General features: G+C 38.5%; 4 protein-coding genes across 4 annotated transcripts; 3 read left to right on the top strand and 1 right to left on the bottom strand.

Moving 5' to 3' along the window:
- Positions 1-232: 232 nt before the first annotated feature.
- CSF1 (Csf1p) lies at positions 233-9,004 on the top strand (the record flags this gene model as incomplete). Its single annotated transcript, XM_455937.1, has 1 exon — positions 233-9,004. The coding sequence occupies one exon, from the start codon at positions 233-235 to the stop codon at positions 9,002-9,004; it is 8,772 nt and encodes a 2,923-aa protein (XP_455937.1).
- Positions 8,990-13,108, bottom strand: SMC4 (condensin subunit SMC4; the record flags this gene model as incomplete). Its single annotated transcript, XM_455936.1, has 1 exon — positions 8,990-13,108. One exon carries the CDS (start codon positions 13,106-13,108, stop codon positions 8,990-8,992), a length of 4,119 nt encoding a protein of 1,372 aa, XP_455936.1.
- A 334-nt stretch (positions 13,109-13,442) lies between these two features.
- ARP6 (Arp6p) lies at positions 13,443-14,690 on the top strand (the record flags this gene model as incomplete). Its single annotated transcript, XM_455935.1, has 1 exon — positions 13,443-14,690. One exon carries the CDS (start codon positions 13,443-13,445, stop codon positions 14,688-14,690), a length of 1,248 nt encoding a protein of 415 aa, XP_455935.1.
- A 694-nt stretch (positions 14,691-15,384) lies between these two features.
- KLLA0_F19041g (putative phosphotransferase) lies at positions 15,385-17,676 on the top strand (the record flags this gene model as incomplete). Its single annotated transcript, XM_455934.1, has 1 exon — positions 15,385-17,676. One exon carries the CDS (start codon positions 15,385-15,387, stop codon positions 17,674-17,676), a length of 2,292 nt encoding a protein of 763 aa, XP_455934.1.
- Positions 17,677-19,083: the final 1,407 nt, after the last annotated feature.

The raw sequence follows: 19,083 nt of genomic DNA, 5'->3' as shown, positions 1-19,083 counted from the left end.
GAGAATATTAAATGCCACCCAATGGCTCTACAGGAAGCAACTTTGTATTAAAGTTCTATCTTCCATTATCGTTTGCTGAATATGTCTCAATAAAATAAAATGCCTTTTCAATTTTGATATCAAGAAATATTGTTCACTGATGAAATATGATCAAGACAGACGCTAACCATGAATGAATAATCAATACAAGCAACATCTGATATATCGAAACAAACGCATATGATACAGCAACATGGATTCCAGTTCAACCTTTAGGCCGATCTCTATATCGGACGAGAAGGATCTTAGTGTACCCTTTTTAGTGGATTGGATACTCGCGGTAATATTATGTATATTGGCGCCATTTTACTTAGGTAGAATTCTAGCATGGGTGCTGACAAAGGGGTTGGACTTCTGGGTATGGCGTCAGTATAAGATTAAAATAAACCTACAATCAATAAAGGTGTCCTTTCTAGGTGGACGAATCTTCTTCAAGAATTTAACAGTAGTCTCGAATGATTTTACAATCTCATTTTTAGAGGGTAGTTTTACCTGGAGATATTGGTTATTGCATACAAGGATTCGCGGAATAGATTTTGAAAGTGAAGATGGAGATGCGAGTGAGAACGCTAAACTTCCTTGCAGGTTTCTTTTACAATGCGATGGTCTCGAAGTTTTCGTATATAACAAAATTGACGTTTACGAATCAGTACTAAGAGATCATTTCACCAACGTCACGAAAGATGGCCAGGAAACGGAATCAAACGATGATATAACTATAAATACAGAAAAAGCTGCTGCAAATTCCAAATTATCCAACAGTTCAAGATATAGTTATTCTGGCCGCTCAAAGAGCACGGATGCACCCAAATTATCTGCCAAAACCAAGCTGTTCCCCATACAGCTTGAAGCTAACAGGGCAGCTATTGTTTTGGGTAATAGAAACACCAGACATGTAGGTGTTTTCAAATTCGAGCAAGCAAAAGGTGTTTACGATATTTTTTCCTCAATTAGCGATCTGGACTACTACAGGACGAAAATATCACTGGATTTATACGACGCCCTATTTGAGTTAAGAACAAATTTAGGATACCAGAATGACAATCCCATCAAGACTTTTGTAGTTGAAAAAACTATGGATAAAATTTGGCAGACTGTCAAAAAACAATGCATTTCGATTTCAAAGCTTTTGCTACCCAACCAAGGCAAAACAATAAACAATCAACAGGCGTATATAGATTCTTGGAAGGGTCTCGATCTATATCACCACACCAAAGCAGTTCAAGAGGAAAATGTCGATACGACAGTGCTTCATGAACAGGAATATGCACGCTACAGCAGAGTGATGAAAGCAGAGAGAGTTTCTTTGACATATTACTTTGACATACCAGGAATTGTACCTGCTAACAGCTCTTCCATCAACTCTCAGAGTGATAGGGATGAAAGTTTGAATTGCAACCAAGATGATGACACACCGGCTTTCGGAACTGACATTCACATTTATACAGCAGCAGTATATTATGGCCCCTGGGCTCATAAACATATGCAGGATATTATACGGCTTTTTTCTCCAATAGTATCCCGAGATCAAATGAAAGCTACAAAACCCGAACCGGGATCGTTAAGAATCTACGAAAACTTCAAATTATCTGTGGATTTTCGAGACAAAAGCGTGTTGCACATTCCAACTAGAGAGTCTAGTAAAGATGAAGAGTTCATCAAAAGATATAAAACAACTGGAGATACTCATAGGGCCTTTGGTTGGCTTAATGTTTCTCTCAACGAGGGAGGAGAGATTCTTTTCAATCTTGCATTATGTTCCCAAGCCGACCGGCTACCAAATGAGCTCTACGTCCTTTTACTAAATCCGGAAATAAAATCTAGTGTTAATCATGAAGTGCTATTTAGATGCAACACCCAGACTATTAAAGCGAATATTGGATATCCAACAGGTTGGAACAAACAGGCGGACTGGTTGTTTGAGCTTGATAGTAGGACTGCAGAACTGTTTCTTCTCCGAGATCATATTAGCTTAATTTCTGATCTTTTTACCGATTTTTCTGCGAATGATGCTCTGAGATATGAATTGTTTAGACCCTTCACTTACGAGATAAAGTGGGTTTTTACAGAATACAAACTATTTCTGAACGTAAATGACGCAAATATCATCAATAACCTTCTTGATTTGAATGAGAATTGTTTTTTGTCTTTGAGCGGTGACATATTGAATACGTCAATTAATCTCCCATTCACGTCAATTGTCAAGGAGCCACACGAAACTACTTTCTTACTCAAAAGTCCTCTTGTAAAGCTCTCTATACATCCTCCGTGTTGGAATACTCTCCATGAATTCCTCTCTGAAACGACGTTTGGAGAATGCCCGGACTTTTCAATGACAGGAACTTATATTTCATTTCCGTCGGTTGATGTTGACAACACGGACACGATACTTATCGATTTTCGAAGTTCCTCTACGAAGTTCTTGTCCTTTGGATTTGTGCTCAGATACTTAATGAACATCAAGCTCAATTATTTTGGGGACTTTAACCATTTTAAAACGACAGAAGAATACAGTAATGATTTGAGTATGGAGGAAGACACCAAAACTAAAACCAAAAACTTTCAAGAGCAACCGACTAATGATGTCGAATCATTGACTTCTTCCTCGAGTGATGGCTCATATCAGGTTGCTGACACCATTAATGAAAATACTATTCACAAATCATCGCTATTGAGAACCAAAAACGAGACAGACGTTTGGATCACCTTTTTCGTTAATGATGGATGCATAATAATTCCAGAAAACCTTTACGATTGTCAAAGGTCTTTCTTATTATCATTCCGTAGGTTGGAGTTTGATATGAGATATACTAATTATTTTATGGATTTGACAGCTTTTTTCTCAAGAATATACTTAAATCATAGTAATGAATTTTCCTTTAATAGAGTTGTGGCGATAGAGGAATCTCATTCAGAAAACACTGGTTACCTAGATGACTTAAATTTGCATGGTCATAGGATGTTTGGTGTACCTCCAGTGGAAGAAACGTACCTTTGCAAATGGGACATTTCAATTGGCTCGCTTTCTACTGACTCTGATGGACAGTTTTTATTTTCATTCCTGGAAGCTATTCAAAAAGTGGGATTTACGTATAAAGATGCCGAAAATATTCTGATATACAGCATCCACAAACCAGAGGATGTAACATCATTGACAATATCAATTGGAAGAGTTTCCTCCATTGTACGTACCAATCACGGCGGGTCTGCGACTCTGTCATTAAATGATATCACTATCAACTCCTGGGATCTAAGTAACTCAAGATATTCAAAACGAGTTGACTTACTGGTGGCTGCTATTTCAGTTTGTGCGATAGATGAAAAGAAGACTGTTTTATTCACCTGCGACACCGCCGTAGAGCTCACTAAATTCGTTGTTCGGAGCAATATGAAAAATCATCGAGTGACACAACAGAACTGCGTACTTTTAAATGATTCCCCTTTCCACCGATGTAAGTTTCTTTTAGCTTTTGATCAGCTCAATCATTCTACCCTATATGATGATCTACTTGGATCAATTACTCCTAGCATTTCTTTGCCCACACTCTCAGAACCATTAACGTTTCAGACTTTCGATAATATTTACGAGCGCTTATTGGGGAGTTATATTAACCTTATCAATTTTGACACTGACATTATAGATACTAAAAATCTTACAGATGATAGACCTGATGATAAACGTCTTTTACCGCTATCGAATACTGTTTCGAATGACTTAAGTGGACAGCTTGCCGAAGAATTTGAATCGGAAAATACAACTGTGAATATTTCAACCTTGTCCGTTTTTGTTACCCCCAAGGCATTTACCTTCGCTGAAAACGCCGCTCATTTCATGCTAACAATGTCTACTGAGAGCATAATGGACTATTTTGAAATGAACATTGTTAATATATTCTCCGTAGGTCACATTACGAACGGAAAGTTTTTTAATTCATCTGTCATGCTCAAAAACGTAAAAGTTAACATATCCGATGAAACTGCACTAGACAAAACACAATTGGAAGCTCTTGACCGCTTAGAGCTTTCAGTATCAAATATATCAGTAATTTCTAAAATTTTAAAATATCCACAGAACCTAGAACAGAGCAATGAGAGTACAGGAATTACAGATGACTCTACGATTTCGTGCAATTTCGATAGTCTACAGTTTAACATTTTCAAATCTTCAAAAAATAGGTTAACCAAGGTGCTACCGATTGCCTGGTTTGAGATATTGATGTTCAATACAGTATTATTTTCCGATGTAGGGAAAGTTTCGAAATTAATTTTCGGTTCTATCAAATCAGCTATTTTAGACGCAGATGTCGAATGGACGGTAGAGTATCTCCTTAAACTAGCAAAAGCATTTTGCAAAGAAGGAAAGTCATGTATCGAATTAGGCAAGTTAAGAAGCATCGACATGAAAGAAACAATTATCCGGGTTGCTGAATTGGGAAAGATTTCTGGTATCGACTCAGTCCCTTACATTATTACCAAACCAGCATATATTACGAGATTGTCAAAATTTCATGTGCGTGATACTGCAAGCTGGAAGATCATAACGCGGCTAAGACATGTTTCTAAGCATACGTCGCATGTGTCCGAAACAACTTCACAATGCGATGACATCCCAGAGGAAGTTAGAAACATCTGCAAGGATAAATCACAGTTTTTGGATATATTTGTTGACTGGAAAAATTGGGATGTGTATGAAGTGGAACAAAGCTCATTGTTTACATTACTATTTTCAGGTGAGAGTACTGTTCATGAGGAGGATTTATTCAATGAATTATCGCTATCATTGGAAATGCTACATTTGGAACTGCCATATGCACCACAGCAATCCTCAATCATTGCCAAACAAATTGATTTGTGTGTAAAAAAGATGTCACATGATGCGATACTAGACTTCGATACAATGGGATATGATAAGAAAGAAATAGACTTCGATTTACTAATTTCCTATGCTGACATACGCGCCAGTATGCAACTTATTGAAAGAATTATTTTGTTGAAACAGAAGCTTTTCCCTCAAATTACCGACATTGAAAACAAAACAAATCGTTGGGTTTCAAAAATTTATCAGACATCTTTTCGAATATCTCAGCTGACTTTGCACATGCTAATTGAAAAATATATGATGCTTTTGGACCTACAAGACTTGTCAATTGCGGGTTTAGAAACATCATCTGAAATAAATTCGTTGTTATCTGCCAAGTTCTCATCAGAAACTCTTTCATTCAATTTGTTGTATCTTGACCGTATCATCTCAAGAATTCTGCTTGAGAAAGTTACAGCAAATTTCTTTGGCACAGAAAATGAAAATATCAGGTTCTTCACTTCAAATATTGGTAGTGTAGTACTAGACTCATCAGACCTAACCTTAACCGAAATGATGAAGCATGCTCGGGCCCTCCTAGCTTCAATAGATGATATGAAAGCCATTACTCCCGACCATGATTCAGAAAAAAAAAATGGTCACGTCGACTTAGTATGGGTTCTCTCCCTGAAGGTTGGATCATTGCAACTTCAAACTTCGGCTTTTGTTCCTTTTATTATACGCATTCTGATCAGTGGTTTAGACTTCAATTTCAAAAATCTTTCTGGTATTTCAATTATTGTGAATTATACAGAGCTTTTGTTGGACTTCTATTTTAACCAGTTGAAATTGTTGCGAATCTCCAATTCTGTCACGAAGGTAGATTATAGAAGTAATACTTTGCTGACTGACATTGGATTAGACACTGACATCGTGAAATTGACACTATCAGATAACCGTGTTTACATTGAAGAACTCACCGACAGTCTAAATGGTACGGTATCTGAACTAATTAAGATTTTCAAGAACAAGAATGCAGACAATGAACCAGCTGCACCAAAGTTCAAGCCTTGCAGTTTTAAAATGAATGCAATATACATTGGCCTGCTAACTGACTTGAAAACAACAAATTATGTTCTAGAATTTAATGAAACTGCATTCTCTTGCGCATCAAGAGCAGAGGCTTTAGAAGAAACGCATGCAAATGACAATCTCCGCGAGATGTCGTTGGTAATTCAAAATGTTTGTATCCTTGTACTAAATCCCGAAGTTTTGCCAACTTTGTCTAAGATATTCGATATTGGATTTGCACTGAAACTTATAGAAGACGATATAAAGAAGACACTACAGATAGAAACCCCTCATTCGAGAGTTATGTTGGCCCCTTCCACGCTTATTGCTGTAATATTCTTCATACAGGAAGCAAAAGTTTCACTTCAGAAAGTTAAACAAAAGGGAAAGTTTAACAGTTCTTCCAATGCAATCGAAATTCCTCCTTACTTCGAGACATTATCAGTCAACATTCTTTCCAATAAACTATGTCTCGGTTGGATCTTCGAGGAAGATACCGATGAAAATGGGATAGTAATTGGATACGAAAGCTTGTTCGCTGCGTACGAGAAACCTTACGGAAAACTTACTATTGTCGATGGGTATGTGGCTACGGCACAAGGGAAGGAATCCAATAACTTCTTTTTTGCAAATGGCGTTCCAGAACTGAACCGAAGCCATTTGTCCAGCATGCAGATAAATTTTTGGTTTTCTGGTCAATTCATAGAAAAAGACTTGTTTGTTCGAATGAACGCAGACAAGCTAGATGTCAGAATACTGACAACTTCGGTAGAAATTGTAAACGTTATGAGGTCTTCAATAGAGAGCTTTCAAAAGAAGCTGGCAAAAATCAGTAATATTAAGAAAAGTTCGATATCAACACATAATGTGGCTGAGAATTTAAGTGACAAAGTCTCAATCCTTTCAATTCGTTCAATAAATTGTATTGCCAAATATGGAGGTGGTATAATAAATCTTTACACTCCCGATGATATTGCACAAGATTCTCCCAAATCGTCGCTAGAGCTCACTAGTCCATCAATAGAAGTTTCCTTGGACTATATGCACAACTTCCCTTCGCAGAAGCAGCATTGGATCAGAAGTCTAGTAAATGTTGAATCAACTCACAACATTTTGTTTTCATCCTGCGTTCCAGTTTTAGTAAATCTCACAACAGAAATCCAGAAACAGATGGAAAGATTTAACTCTGAAAAGAAGCAATTGGTCCATAAAACTCAAGAACAGACAACTAATACTCAGCGCATTTCTTTCGACTACAAAAATTTATTCAAAAAAATTGACACAGCGATAGTGATAAACGTTGGAGCTCAAAATATCACATTGACATGTGAGCCAAGAGCAAAAATTCAAGCAGACCTAGGCTTCAGTAACTTCAGAATCTCGATGTTTACCGACTCACCAGATCATTCCGAACCGCTGTCTCTATCACTACAATGGTCAGAAATTGAAATCAGTACCAGACATATTTTTTCTCGTGAAATCAGTTCTTCAGCGGGTATAAATGAAGTATATCTTGATTTTATGTTAACACACGAAAACACCATCAAAACATATGGAAATACTCTGATATCCGACATGAAATTTTACGTTAATATGAAACAGTTGCAAGAGATCACTTTATTTCTTGACATATGGTCTCCAAAGACTAAAAAAGCTCAGAAACTAGGATCTGGACCACACTCTGGGCAAAAATGCCAACCTCAAGCTCTGACCGAATTCACAACTCCTAAAATTCCGTGGATTTACCAAATAATCTTCAAAAACACTTCAGCTGTAATTGATATGGATCCATCGCTAGGTTCAATTAATTTCAAAGTGCCTACATTTTGGATATCGTCTCACCACAGAGTTGATTGGTCTCACTCTGTCAGCTTTTATCTGGATGAATTAAACTCGAAGTCTGATGGTCGTTTAGGTGGATTGTTTGAAATTAAAAACATATTTTTTGACTCTAGTATAAGCTGGCCGGTTAAAGACAATAAATTCGAGGCGCCTTTGATAAATTTAGCCTTCAAAATGAGCCACCTGTCTTCAAAAATTGGATTCGATTACCACTCTTTTTTAATCGCTCGTGTGTCGGATTTGCAATTAGCTATTCGTAACGAGAGGGATGAAAGTGGATTATTGAAAGATTTGTTAATTGTATCCATGTCATTTGGATCCGTTAATATTTTCTTAACGGCTTTGGCTTCTGCTAATCTCTACGATATCTATGCAACATTTGCCAGAATGAGGATCGAAAATAAAAAGTCTTACGTACAGACCCTAAAGGAATCAAATCCTGAAAGTTCGGGAAAGATTCATTTCTCAAATAATGAATTACTGGCGCCACTTCGTTTAAGAACTAATTTGACTGCTGAAATAGGATCTTTCAGGCTATATGTTTTTCCAAGTACTTTATTTGATAGCGAAGTATTGGTGCTGAAGGCAAATAAAATGAATGTTGAAGCCGCAACTCAGACTGAGCAAAAAACGAAAACAGATCTAACATGGCAAATACGCGACATAAATATCAGTTTGGCTCAGTTTAAGAATGAGTTAACTGAAGAGCAGTTTGCTGAATTGAGCGTCGAAGAGTACAACAGACAAGCTGCTCTTTTAGAAGGAGACATAATTCTAGCGGCTCCCTCAGTATTTGTTGGAATTACCACTTGGCAGAAAATCCCTGACACAGACATTGAGTTCTTGTATTCCAGTAGTTTTGGGGATAAAGTCGATATCAAGTGGAATCTCGACCCAATTAACTTCATCAGGGAAATGTGGGCGACCCATGTACGTGCATTATCTGTAAGACGAGGTCACACTGAGCCATCTCCATCAAAGCCCTTTTTCGAAGACGAAAACATTGCTGAAAAGATCAAAATTGTGAATCTTGGCACAAAATATAAATATATTCCTTTGGAAGAGCCACACATCGAGATGCCACTTTTAAGGGATCTAGGAAATGCTACACCGCCTATTGAATGGTTTGGAGTTAACAGGAAAAGATTCCCTGGTATGGCACATCAATTGATAGTGGTTCCATTACAGAAGCTAATCTATGTTGCTGAAGATCAGTACAATCGTACATTAGGGGATAATTTAGGAACTATGTAAAATATCAATATTCTGTAGGGTTGTACTTTTAGTCATATTGTTGTTTTTATATATTCCCACTAAATTTTGAGCTAACTCAAACATGTTATTTCTTAGTGAGATAACAATAAATTGAGCATTTTTTGTTCGTTCTTTGATGTAATTAGCCACAATCGAGACATTCCGAAAATCTAAGGCAGCATCTATTTCATCCATAACATACAAGGGTGTAGGCTTGTACTTATGAAGAGCAAATACCAATGCTAGAGAGCTCAAAGTTTTCTCACCACCCGATAAATTGGAGATATTTCTCCAAGATTTTTTAGGTGGCATGACGCTGAATAATACACCCTCCGAAAAGGGATCAAGACTATCAACAAGTTCTAGCTCTGCATTGCCACCCATGGTAATCATCTGATACATTTCCTTTAGAGTCATAGATATGATGCCGAAACCTTCCATAAATTTCTCTAGTCTCTCATTCTTGAAACTTTCACACTTATTTCTTACTTCTTCCCTTTTGGCAACTGCTTGATTTAAGTCTAGTTTTCGACGTTGGTATTCTGCAAGCCTGCGTGCGTATTCCTCTAGTACTTCTATATCTCCGTTAAAGTTATCCAAGTAGTCTTGTAATTGATGAAGTTCAAGTTCTAGAGTTTCTAAATCGAGATTTTCCAACTCGGTTTCCGTCAAACTTGGTAACCCGCTGTGGGTTGCAGCTTCACCAGAATCTTCCATAGCGTCATTATTTCCGACATCTGTGATAGACTGCGTTTGAACTATGTCACCATTCATTACCTTAGCAGTTACATCTGTGCATGACTCAATTATTCCGTCATTCAATTGACTTAAAAGTTTGGAAACGTCTCTGATTTTAAGACTTTGTAGTGAGGTTTCATAACTTCTCAGCTGTTTTTTAACATACTCTTGTAGCCCATGCAACTTCTCTAATCTATCTGAGTACTCTAATTCTTTTGCTTTAAACTCATTGGAATCTCTTTCAATAGAAAGAAGCTCTTGTTTCAATTTCTCCACGCTAGAGTTCAACTCTGCTTTTCTTTCATTGTTTTCGATTACTTGTTCTTCAATTCTTTCCTTTTCCAGTCGAATTGATTCCAATTGTTCGGAAAGTATTGAAATATCCTTATTACAGACTAGAACTTCTTCCGAATATTTGTTCTTTTCCCTAGTCGCTCTAGCCAGATCAATGTCAAGCTTCTTACTTCTGGTCTTCTCCTTTTTCTGCTTTTCATGTAAAATTTCAATGTGTTGTTCAAGTGAGGCAACTTTTGCGATTTGCATCTTGAGCTCAATTCCTCCTTTCTGCATGATTCTATCCTTGAGATCATCAATCTTATCTTGGCTAAACTTTGAAGCATCAATTGTTTGCTGCAAATGTTGTCTCAAAATATCTAGTTTCTTCTCTTCATCCAACAGTGGCTGTTGATTCTTCTCGTTCATAGAAAGTTCCCTAGCAAGCTGTGATAGTCGTTGGTGATAGGATTCCACCTCAGCGACCCGAGATCCTTTCTCAAGTTGTATTTTGGAAATCTGAATATCAATCTCCGGAAGACGATCTGTTAACTTTTGTAATGCAGATTCCATCTCATGGACCATCGATAGAGCTGACCTATAATTAGTTTCTTTGGTTGAAAGTTGTACTTCCATTTTCTCCACTTCATCGCGAGAATATTGACTTGCCGTAGTAGCTTTTGATCTCATTAAGCCACTTTGGGGAGAAGAACCCCCTCCTGACATTGTACCGGAAATATCGATTAATTTCCCATCCAACGTGACCACTCTGAACCTTCTTTTCCCGTAGGCTACTCGATTAGCTTGCTGTAAATCCCTGGCAACTAACGTATCTCTGAGAACTGAGTAGAATGCAGGTCGGAATAAATCACGGACAGGGGTTATAAGATCAAAAAGCCTAGGTACATTTTCAGGAGTGGCTATTCTGTCCAAATTGCATTTACGTAATTTATCCAAGAGAATGAAACGCCCATACCCTAACTTATTTTTCCTCAAGTGATCTATACATTGCTGCCCGCATTCCACAGTTTCTACAACTATATCGTCTAACCTGGGACAAGCGGTTGATATAGCAATATCGTATTGATCATCAATCGTGCCTAAATCTCCCAACCTCCCGTGAAAGCCGGTTATACGTCCTGAATTCTGCAATTTTGTAAGAGCAAGTAGGACTCTATTTTTGTTTTGGAACCCATTGAGGTTAGCTTTGGCTTCTTCAACAATCTGTCGTTGTTGAATCAAAACATCTCGCATTTCATTCGTTTGTTTTTGGGCTTCTTCACACTCCTTTTGAGCAGTGGATATCCTGGCCTCGACCTTGGATTTTTCGTTTCGTAAAGAAGTTTCTGTCTCTTTCTGTTTCAGCTCTTCAAGTTGCAGATCTTCTATCTTACTTTCAATGGTAGCTTTTTCTTTCAGCAAATTACTGTGACTGGATTTCAACATTGTGATCTTTGTTTCTGAAAGTTTAATTTCAGATTGTTTTTCCTGTATCTGATCCCTAAAAGGTTCTAACTGTCTTTCCAAGGATTCCATCTCCTGCGATAGATCTTTGGTTTTTTCATGCAAATGAATTTTGATTTCATTAAGTTTTTCCTTCTCAATACTGATAGAGTGATTGAGATTGTGAAGTTCTATTTCACAATCATCATGATTCTTTTTTAACGACTCAATTTCATTGACTGCTGCTTTACCGTTGGATTCCGATTGGGAGAATGCCTTCTCCGCAGCCTTTAATTTTCTTGCAATACTTTTAAGTTTTTCATCTGTGGCAATAAAATCCTTTTCTAAAGAACGTTTTTTTGAATTCACGTTTTTAGATTCAGTTTCTAATGCGGTGCTTTCTTTCTTGGTATTGTTTATTTCATGTGTCAGGGTTTCAGCTTCCTTTTGTAAATGTTCATATTGACTCTTTTCCTCTTGAAATTCCATGTTCAACGCAGATATTTTATCACAGCTCGTTGCCAATTTACGGTTACTGTCATAAATTTGGCGCTGAAGTAGTTGAGCCTTTAATATAGTATGTTTTCTCTCTTTGTCAAGAAATTCCAGTGCTTCTTCTTTGCCAGATTCAAGATTCTGCTTCTCTTTATCTACCAATTCGAACCTATTTTCTTTCTCCATGCAAACCTCATTCAAAGTTTCTATCTCTTCTAGACACTTCTCGATTTGCGGTTTGAATTTAGCTGTGCCAATTATATCTTCCAAATATTCCAAAAGTCCATCATCGTTGTCCTTTTCAGCCTTGGCCTTCATCTGGGCAATCGATTCCACTTCACCTTGAAGAATCAAGAATCTTTTATGGTCCAAATCAATTCCTTCCTCTTTTAAAAGTCTTGTTACTTCAGTATAATTACTCTCTTTCCCGTTAACATAGTACTTTGAAGAGTTGTTTTTGAATGCTCTTCTTTCAACCACCATTGTACCAGCCGATGGAAGAATCTTGGTTTCACCATTATCTGTATCATGAACGTAATGAAAATGAATTTGGACAGAACAGGATGCCAGACTCGGGAACTGCTCAGATTTGTGAATTAACTCGGAGAGTTTCCCTTGCCTCATTTTATTGGCTCTAAAACCGAAGACAAAAAGCATTGAATCGATAACATTAGATTTTCCTGATCCATTAGGACCAACAACTGCAGAAAATGATGTGTGGAATGGTCCAATCTCTTGAATACCAGCATACGACTTGAAATTATTCAAAACCAATTTATCAATGCATAATCGCTGTGAGGTCTGAGTATTGGCCTCGTGCATCTTTTGTAATTCAAGTCGTGTACTTTTTTTGGGTGAAAGTCTGATCAATTCAAGCTTTCTTGTCGGAGATCTAGTAGGTGATCGCGTAGGAGACCTAGGCGGAGACTGACTGTATTCGCGCCCTCGTACAGCATGTGCCGTAGGAGGTTGCAGACTCGGTGGATCCATTGTATTAGAAGCGGCAGTAGTAGCCTGTGAATTAGAGACGGCATATTTTTTTTCAGGTGAGCCCAAAACCAACTTCCTTGGCGTCCTTGTTGGCGATTGTGATACTCTTTGCCTCTTTATTTCTGGTGAGTCTCCCAGATGCGGCACAGAACTGTCTGCAGTCATATCAATCAAGCTATAGTGCAGCTACAGGAGGCAACCAGAATAATAGCTTTACAGGTCGAGGTGCTCGTTGGCTGTGGTGGTTTGCCATCGCCATCGCCATCATGATAGAATATTAAAAGTTCTTTGGTTTACATCATGATTGTTTGGTAAACAAACAATCTTTTCAAAACATGAAATTTGAAAAATAACAAAAAGGAAATGAAGAAAAATTGTAGCACTACTACAGAAAAACACAGGCAATCTGCATGCGCGCTTCTTTGAATGTCCTGATGATTTGCCAAATTGGCTATATGGGATAATTTAATGGGAATAATATAATCATACATCTATTAAAATGAGTGAGCCTGTATTGGTGATCGATAACGGATCGTATGAAATCAAATTTGGTGAGAGTGGATGGGATCAGCCACTGCGAGCGTTAAACTGCTTAACCAAGGACAAATACTCTCGCTTCCACCTTTCAAATCAAACGAAGAAAATGCGGGATATATCGCAGGCTTTAATAAGAAGGCCTCACGAATTGGGTCAACTTGTATCATGGGAATTAGAAAGTGAAGTATGGGATTACTGTTTTTACAACGAGGACGACTTCCATTGGAACTTGACACACGACAATGACACTAAAGATCATCATTTAGTAGTAAGTGAGACGCTCATGACGATACCAGAGCTTTCGAAAAACATGGACCAGGTAATATTCGAAGAATATGATTTCAAATCTATGTTCAAAGGACCTGTAGCACAATATATTCCTTTTTACCAGGGTCAATATCAAGATGACGCAATGACCGCTGCTGAAGACAAGAAAACTAGTTCATACAAGGACTTCCAATTAGTTATAGACTCGGGGTTTAACTGCACATGGGCTGTTCCTATAATAAAGGGAGTACCGTATTACAAAGCTATCAAGAAACTCGACATCGGTGGCAGATTTTTAACAGGCCTATTACAGGAAACCATTTCGTTTAGGCATTACAATGTGATGGAAGAGACAATACTTGTAAATAACATCAAGGAGCAATGTACTTTTGTTCCCCCTGAATCATATTTTTCAAGTTTCCACAACAAAATGAACACAAAGGTCGAGTATGTACTACCGGACTTCCAAACGAGTTTCTTGGGGTACGTTAAGAAACCAGGTAAAGAAAAGCTCACGGATGATGCACAGACCTTATTACTCACAGATGAAGTCTTCTCGGTACCAGAAACGTTCTTTCATCCTGAAATTGCACAGATTTTAAAACCAGGAATCGTCGAAACAATTCTAGAATGCATCAACATGTGTCCCGAAGTCGTCAGACCATTACTTGTTGCCAATATAGTATGCACCGGAGGCAATTTTAACATTCCAAACTTCCACGAGCGATTACAAACAGAATTACAAAGACAATGTCCGATAGACTGGAGCTGCAAAGTACATTCACCCCAGGAAAAGGACAAATCTCTACACGGATGGGAAAGCATGAAAGACTTTGCCAACTCGGATCAGTTCCGCTCAGCAAGGGTCACAAGAGAAGAATATCTAGAACACGGGCTCGATTGGTGCACCAAGAACAGATTTGGCTACCAACAGTGGTTGTAACCATGTGATCGCAACCACGGCTTTCGTGTATATAGAGTATATATGCATAGGTTCAATTTCACAAACGCTCACGTGATATCAAATGAAACTGCTACTGCTACGGTATTATTTTTTAGTAGCGGAAATTCAAATCCGGGTAAAAAAACTATGATCCCCTCCTGCCTCTATGAAGTACCCCTATATTTCACATACGGAGAAACCACACATACTCATATACACAAAAACAAGACAACTTGATGGAGCAAAGCTCAGGAGGGTAGAGTATCTGCAATGCGCTCATTACAGGTCGCTTCTCGAGTGTTCTTTAGTACTCTCTCACATGCAACGCGCTTTGCACAATTGTTCCGAACTTCCGTAATCCTCTGAATTCCCATGATTGCTCTATTTGGCTTCGGAAAGAAATAAGGAAGAAAGCCAAGAAAAAGAAAAAAGATAAAGCTTGTTTAGAAAGAGCTGTGAAAGGAAAGCTTATTACGTATTTTTTGATATATTAAGGTAAATGTTACACAGAGACAATCTATTCTTTTACTTATAGTTAGAAATCGCAATCGGTTATATAAAAGCACAGGGCTAAATGGTTTAGTGTTCATTTCAATTCAACTTGTCACTGAACGTTTAACATCCAGAATAGAGAACTGATTGTTAATTGAGAAAACCAACTCAAGAAATAAAGCGGGGTTAACAAGGGAACGACATGTTTGGTTCGAGAAAGTCACATTCTTCGTTGTCTATCTCGCAACAGAGATTGCTTTCCCACTCTATGAGTGGGTTATCGCTTCAAAATGAGCGTAAAATGGTTTACTATGTAGGTGTTGACGTTGGTACAGGATCAGCGCGTGCCTGTGTGATCGATAATTTGGGGAATATTCTTTCGCTAGCTGAGAGGCCAATTCAAAGGCACGAGTTGAAACCAAACTATATCACTCAATCGTCTCAAGAGATCTGGAATGCGATCTGTTACTGTGTTAAGAACGTTGTCAGAGACTCTGGCGTCGATCCTAGAACTATTCATGGGATTGGGTTCGACGCGACTTGTTCGTTAGTCGTTGTTGATAATAACAACGAGGACGTCGGTGTTGGTCCTGATTTTACTGACAACTTACAAAATATAATCTTGTGGATGGATCACAGAGCTATCGAAGAGACCGAGGAGATTAATGCCACTGGTGATAAATGTTTGAAGTACGTAGGTGGCCAAATGAGTGTTGAAATGGAAATTCCAAAGATCAAATGGTTGAAAAACAACATTCCGGAGAAGAAGTTTGCTCAGTGCAAATTCTTCGATTTGGCTGACTACTTAACTTTCAAAGCTACCGGGTCAGAGATCAGATCCTACTGTTCTACCGTTTGTAAGCAAGGTCTATTGCCACTTGGAGTAGAAGGATCTAAGAACGGTTGGTCTAAAGAGTTCTTACAAGAAATAGGATTGGAAGAGTTGATTGCAGATGATTTTGCCAAGCTTGGTGGTTCAGTAACAGAAACCACTTTCCTGTCCGCTGGTGAATGTATCGGTACATTGACGGAGGAATCTGCTGCTGAATTAGGTTTGAGTACTCATTGTGTCGTCGGTTCAGGTGTTATCGATGCATATGCCGGGTGGGTCGGAACAGTGGCCGCCCGTACCGACGTTGAAATCCCAGCTTTGGTCAAATCCGATGAAGTGAAGCATGGAATTGACCGTGCCACAGGCCGTTTGGCTGCCGTAGCTGGTACTTCGACATGTCATATTGCCATGTCAAAGGACCCAATATTTGTTAAAGGTGTTTGGGGACCTTACAGAGATGTTATGGCTCCTGGGTTTTGGTTAGCTGAGGGTGGTCAATCATGCACAGGTGCATTATTAGCCCACGTTTTAACTACCCATCCAGCATACGCCGAGCTTTCTCAACTTTCAGATGCAGCAAACGTCTCTAAGTTCGATTATTTAAATTCAAGATTAGAGCTATTGGCTCAACAGCGCAAAGCTAGCTCCGTTGTTGCATTGGCCAAGCATCTATTCTTTTACGGTGATTATCATGGGAATAGATCTCCAATCGCTGATCCATCTATGCGTGCCGCTATCATTGGTCAATCTATGGACAACTCTATCGATGATCTATCCATAATGTATTTGGGAGCTTGTGAATTCATTGCACAACAAACGAGACAAATTGTCGAGCAAATGTGTAATTCAGGACATGAATTAGCTGCCATCTTCATGTCAGGAGGACAATGCAGAAATGGGTTATTAATGAGATTGTTGGCAGACTGTACCGGTTTACCAATTGTGATTCCAAGGTACATCGACGCCGCTGTCGTATTTGGTTCTGCCTTACTAGGGGCAGTGGCAAGCGAGTCCTTTAATGCATGTGCTAAACTTGAAGAGACAGCATCCGACCCTGCAACAACTTCAAATAAGGACGTCTCCATTCGTCGTAAGAGTTCTTTGAGCAGAAAGGATGCTGGTATTATAGGAGATGGATCCAGATCACGTTCTGGGTCAGCTGCATCAGGGTTAGGACACGGTGGTGGCAATACCCTCAAACCATTAACTAGTTTCGCAAAGGCACAGAAGAAGACAAACGACTTGAAATTTGCTGACATGCCAAGTCCTTACACTGCTCCTTCTGCAACATCATCCACTGCACAAATTTCTACCACTGGGGGTTATCCATTCCCTGTGATGGCCAGTAATGAGGAGGCAATCATCGATGAAATGGAAGAGGAAAATGAAGACGAATCGCTGTTGACATTTGACGCTAAAACTGAAAAGTCTAAGGAGGCTGCTACTTCTGCGGCAAATCACAACAATGCCAAAGTCCTTCGTGATGTAACCAAGGACAAGTTATGGGAAGTTATGTACAATATGACGGGAGGTGGTAAGGTTGTGTGGCCAACTGAAGAGGATGCTCCAGATAGACTTTTGTTAAACGCCAAGTACAAGATTTTCTTGGACATGGCGGCTACTCAACAGAAGTACAGAAAACTCGTCGATGAAGTTAAATGATAGAGAAGGGGTGAACAACGATTTAAATAATTGCTGTCTGTATCGAATTATGTACATTTTATCAGCGTATTTTTTTTTTGGAAAGAAGGTACAGCTATTACGTTTTTTTTTACTGCATGAAATGCGTAGTTTAAAAATTTAACCCTGAGACCAATTCTCCCCTTGTGAATGGTAAGTCAAACTTTGTCATTTACATTTGTATCATTTACCGGATTCAATTGTCGAATGAAGTTTTTTCTTTTCCACGCGCAAACAGACCGAACATGCAATTGCAATGGAATTAGAACTCAAACATCACATTCGTTTCTTTTCTTCGTCCTGATCCATGCAGAACTAATACCAAAACTAGTGTAAGTCCATCCAGATTAGCCATTTTTGTACAGCGTATGTTCTAAAAGTAACTCCGGTAAGAAAACCCCAAAAGAATGGTTAATGTGTGCTTTTCCATTAAGATCGATTCATTTACTTTGCCTTCTGCCTTTGCAGTAACACGTGAAGATCTTTGTTTTCAGTACCCATTTGGAAACTCTCAAAACATAATTTGCAAGTTTCGAACTTGAAAACGCAAATAATGCCTTATAAATATGCAAGAATAAGGTACATAAAACGCGTAACTCAGGCAACACTCGAGATACGCAAACAATATTTTCAACGAAAAGAACCCCATTGTGCAAAACAATAATCAATACTGGCGCACCAATCATACTTTGTATTTTTTTTTTTTTGACAAAAACGGTAATCTGATGAAATGGCTTCTTATTCGATATTTCTTGTAAAATTTTGGCATATCAGACTGTAAAAGAGAACGCTCCATTCTCTTCTCAGCTTAATGTCCGCAAAATCAGCATTTTATGCAATTCAAGTTCACATACCGATTCAGCTCGCTGGTTACCAGCGCCGGTCGGAATAATTTGTTCGAATACAGTAAAGAATGCGATAAGTAATGAAAAAGAAATTTTCTCCGAAGGAACATGAAAATAAGTAATACCGATTCGTCTGAGTGATCGCTTCCAAGATTGAAATAACAACGGAAAACACTACAGTGAATAGTGAGCAATTCTGAACGAGCTGAAGTTGAATTACCGTCTTTCCCTATAGGCCATTCTGCTAAAGTTAGCTCCTCATTACTATCCCGTTGAAAGTCTTTTAACTAGCACCGCATTGTTTTGTCGGAACTTTAAACTAGATTCTACAAATGGCACGACAACACGCATGCGGTCCCCATGAGAAATTTTTCAGACAATGAACAATCCTGTTGCGTCTTGTAGTGCATTTTGAGCTAACGTAGGTTGATGTGAAGCAAGTAAAGCTGATTCTCTTTTTTTAACGAGCGATTCAGCCGCACTTTGTATAGGGAATGAACACTGAAACTGGATCAATAATTTGTTCGGGTTTAAAATCGGTTCA

Source organism: Kluyveromyces lactis, assembly GCF_000002515.2.
Source record: "Kluyveromyces lactis strain NRRL Y-1140 chromosome F complete sequence".
Lineage (NCBI taxonomy): Eukaryota > Fungi > Ascomycota > Saccharomycetes > Saccharomycetales > Saccharomycetaceae > Kluyveromyces > Kluyveromyces lactis.
The sequence above is the reverse complement of the archived record's forward strand: the minus strand, read 5'-3'. Positions and strand labels throughout refer to the sequence as shown.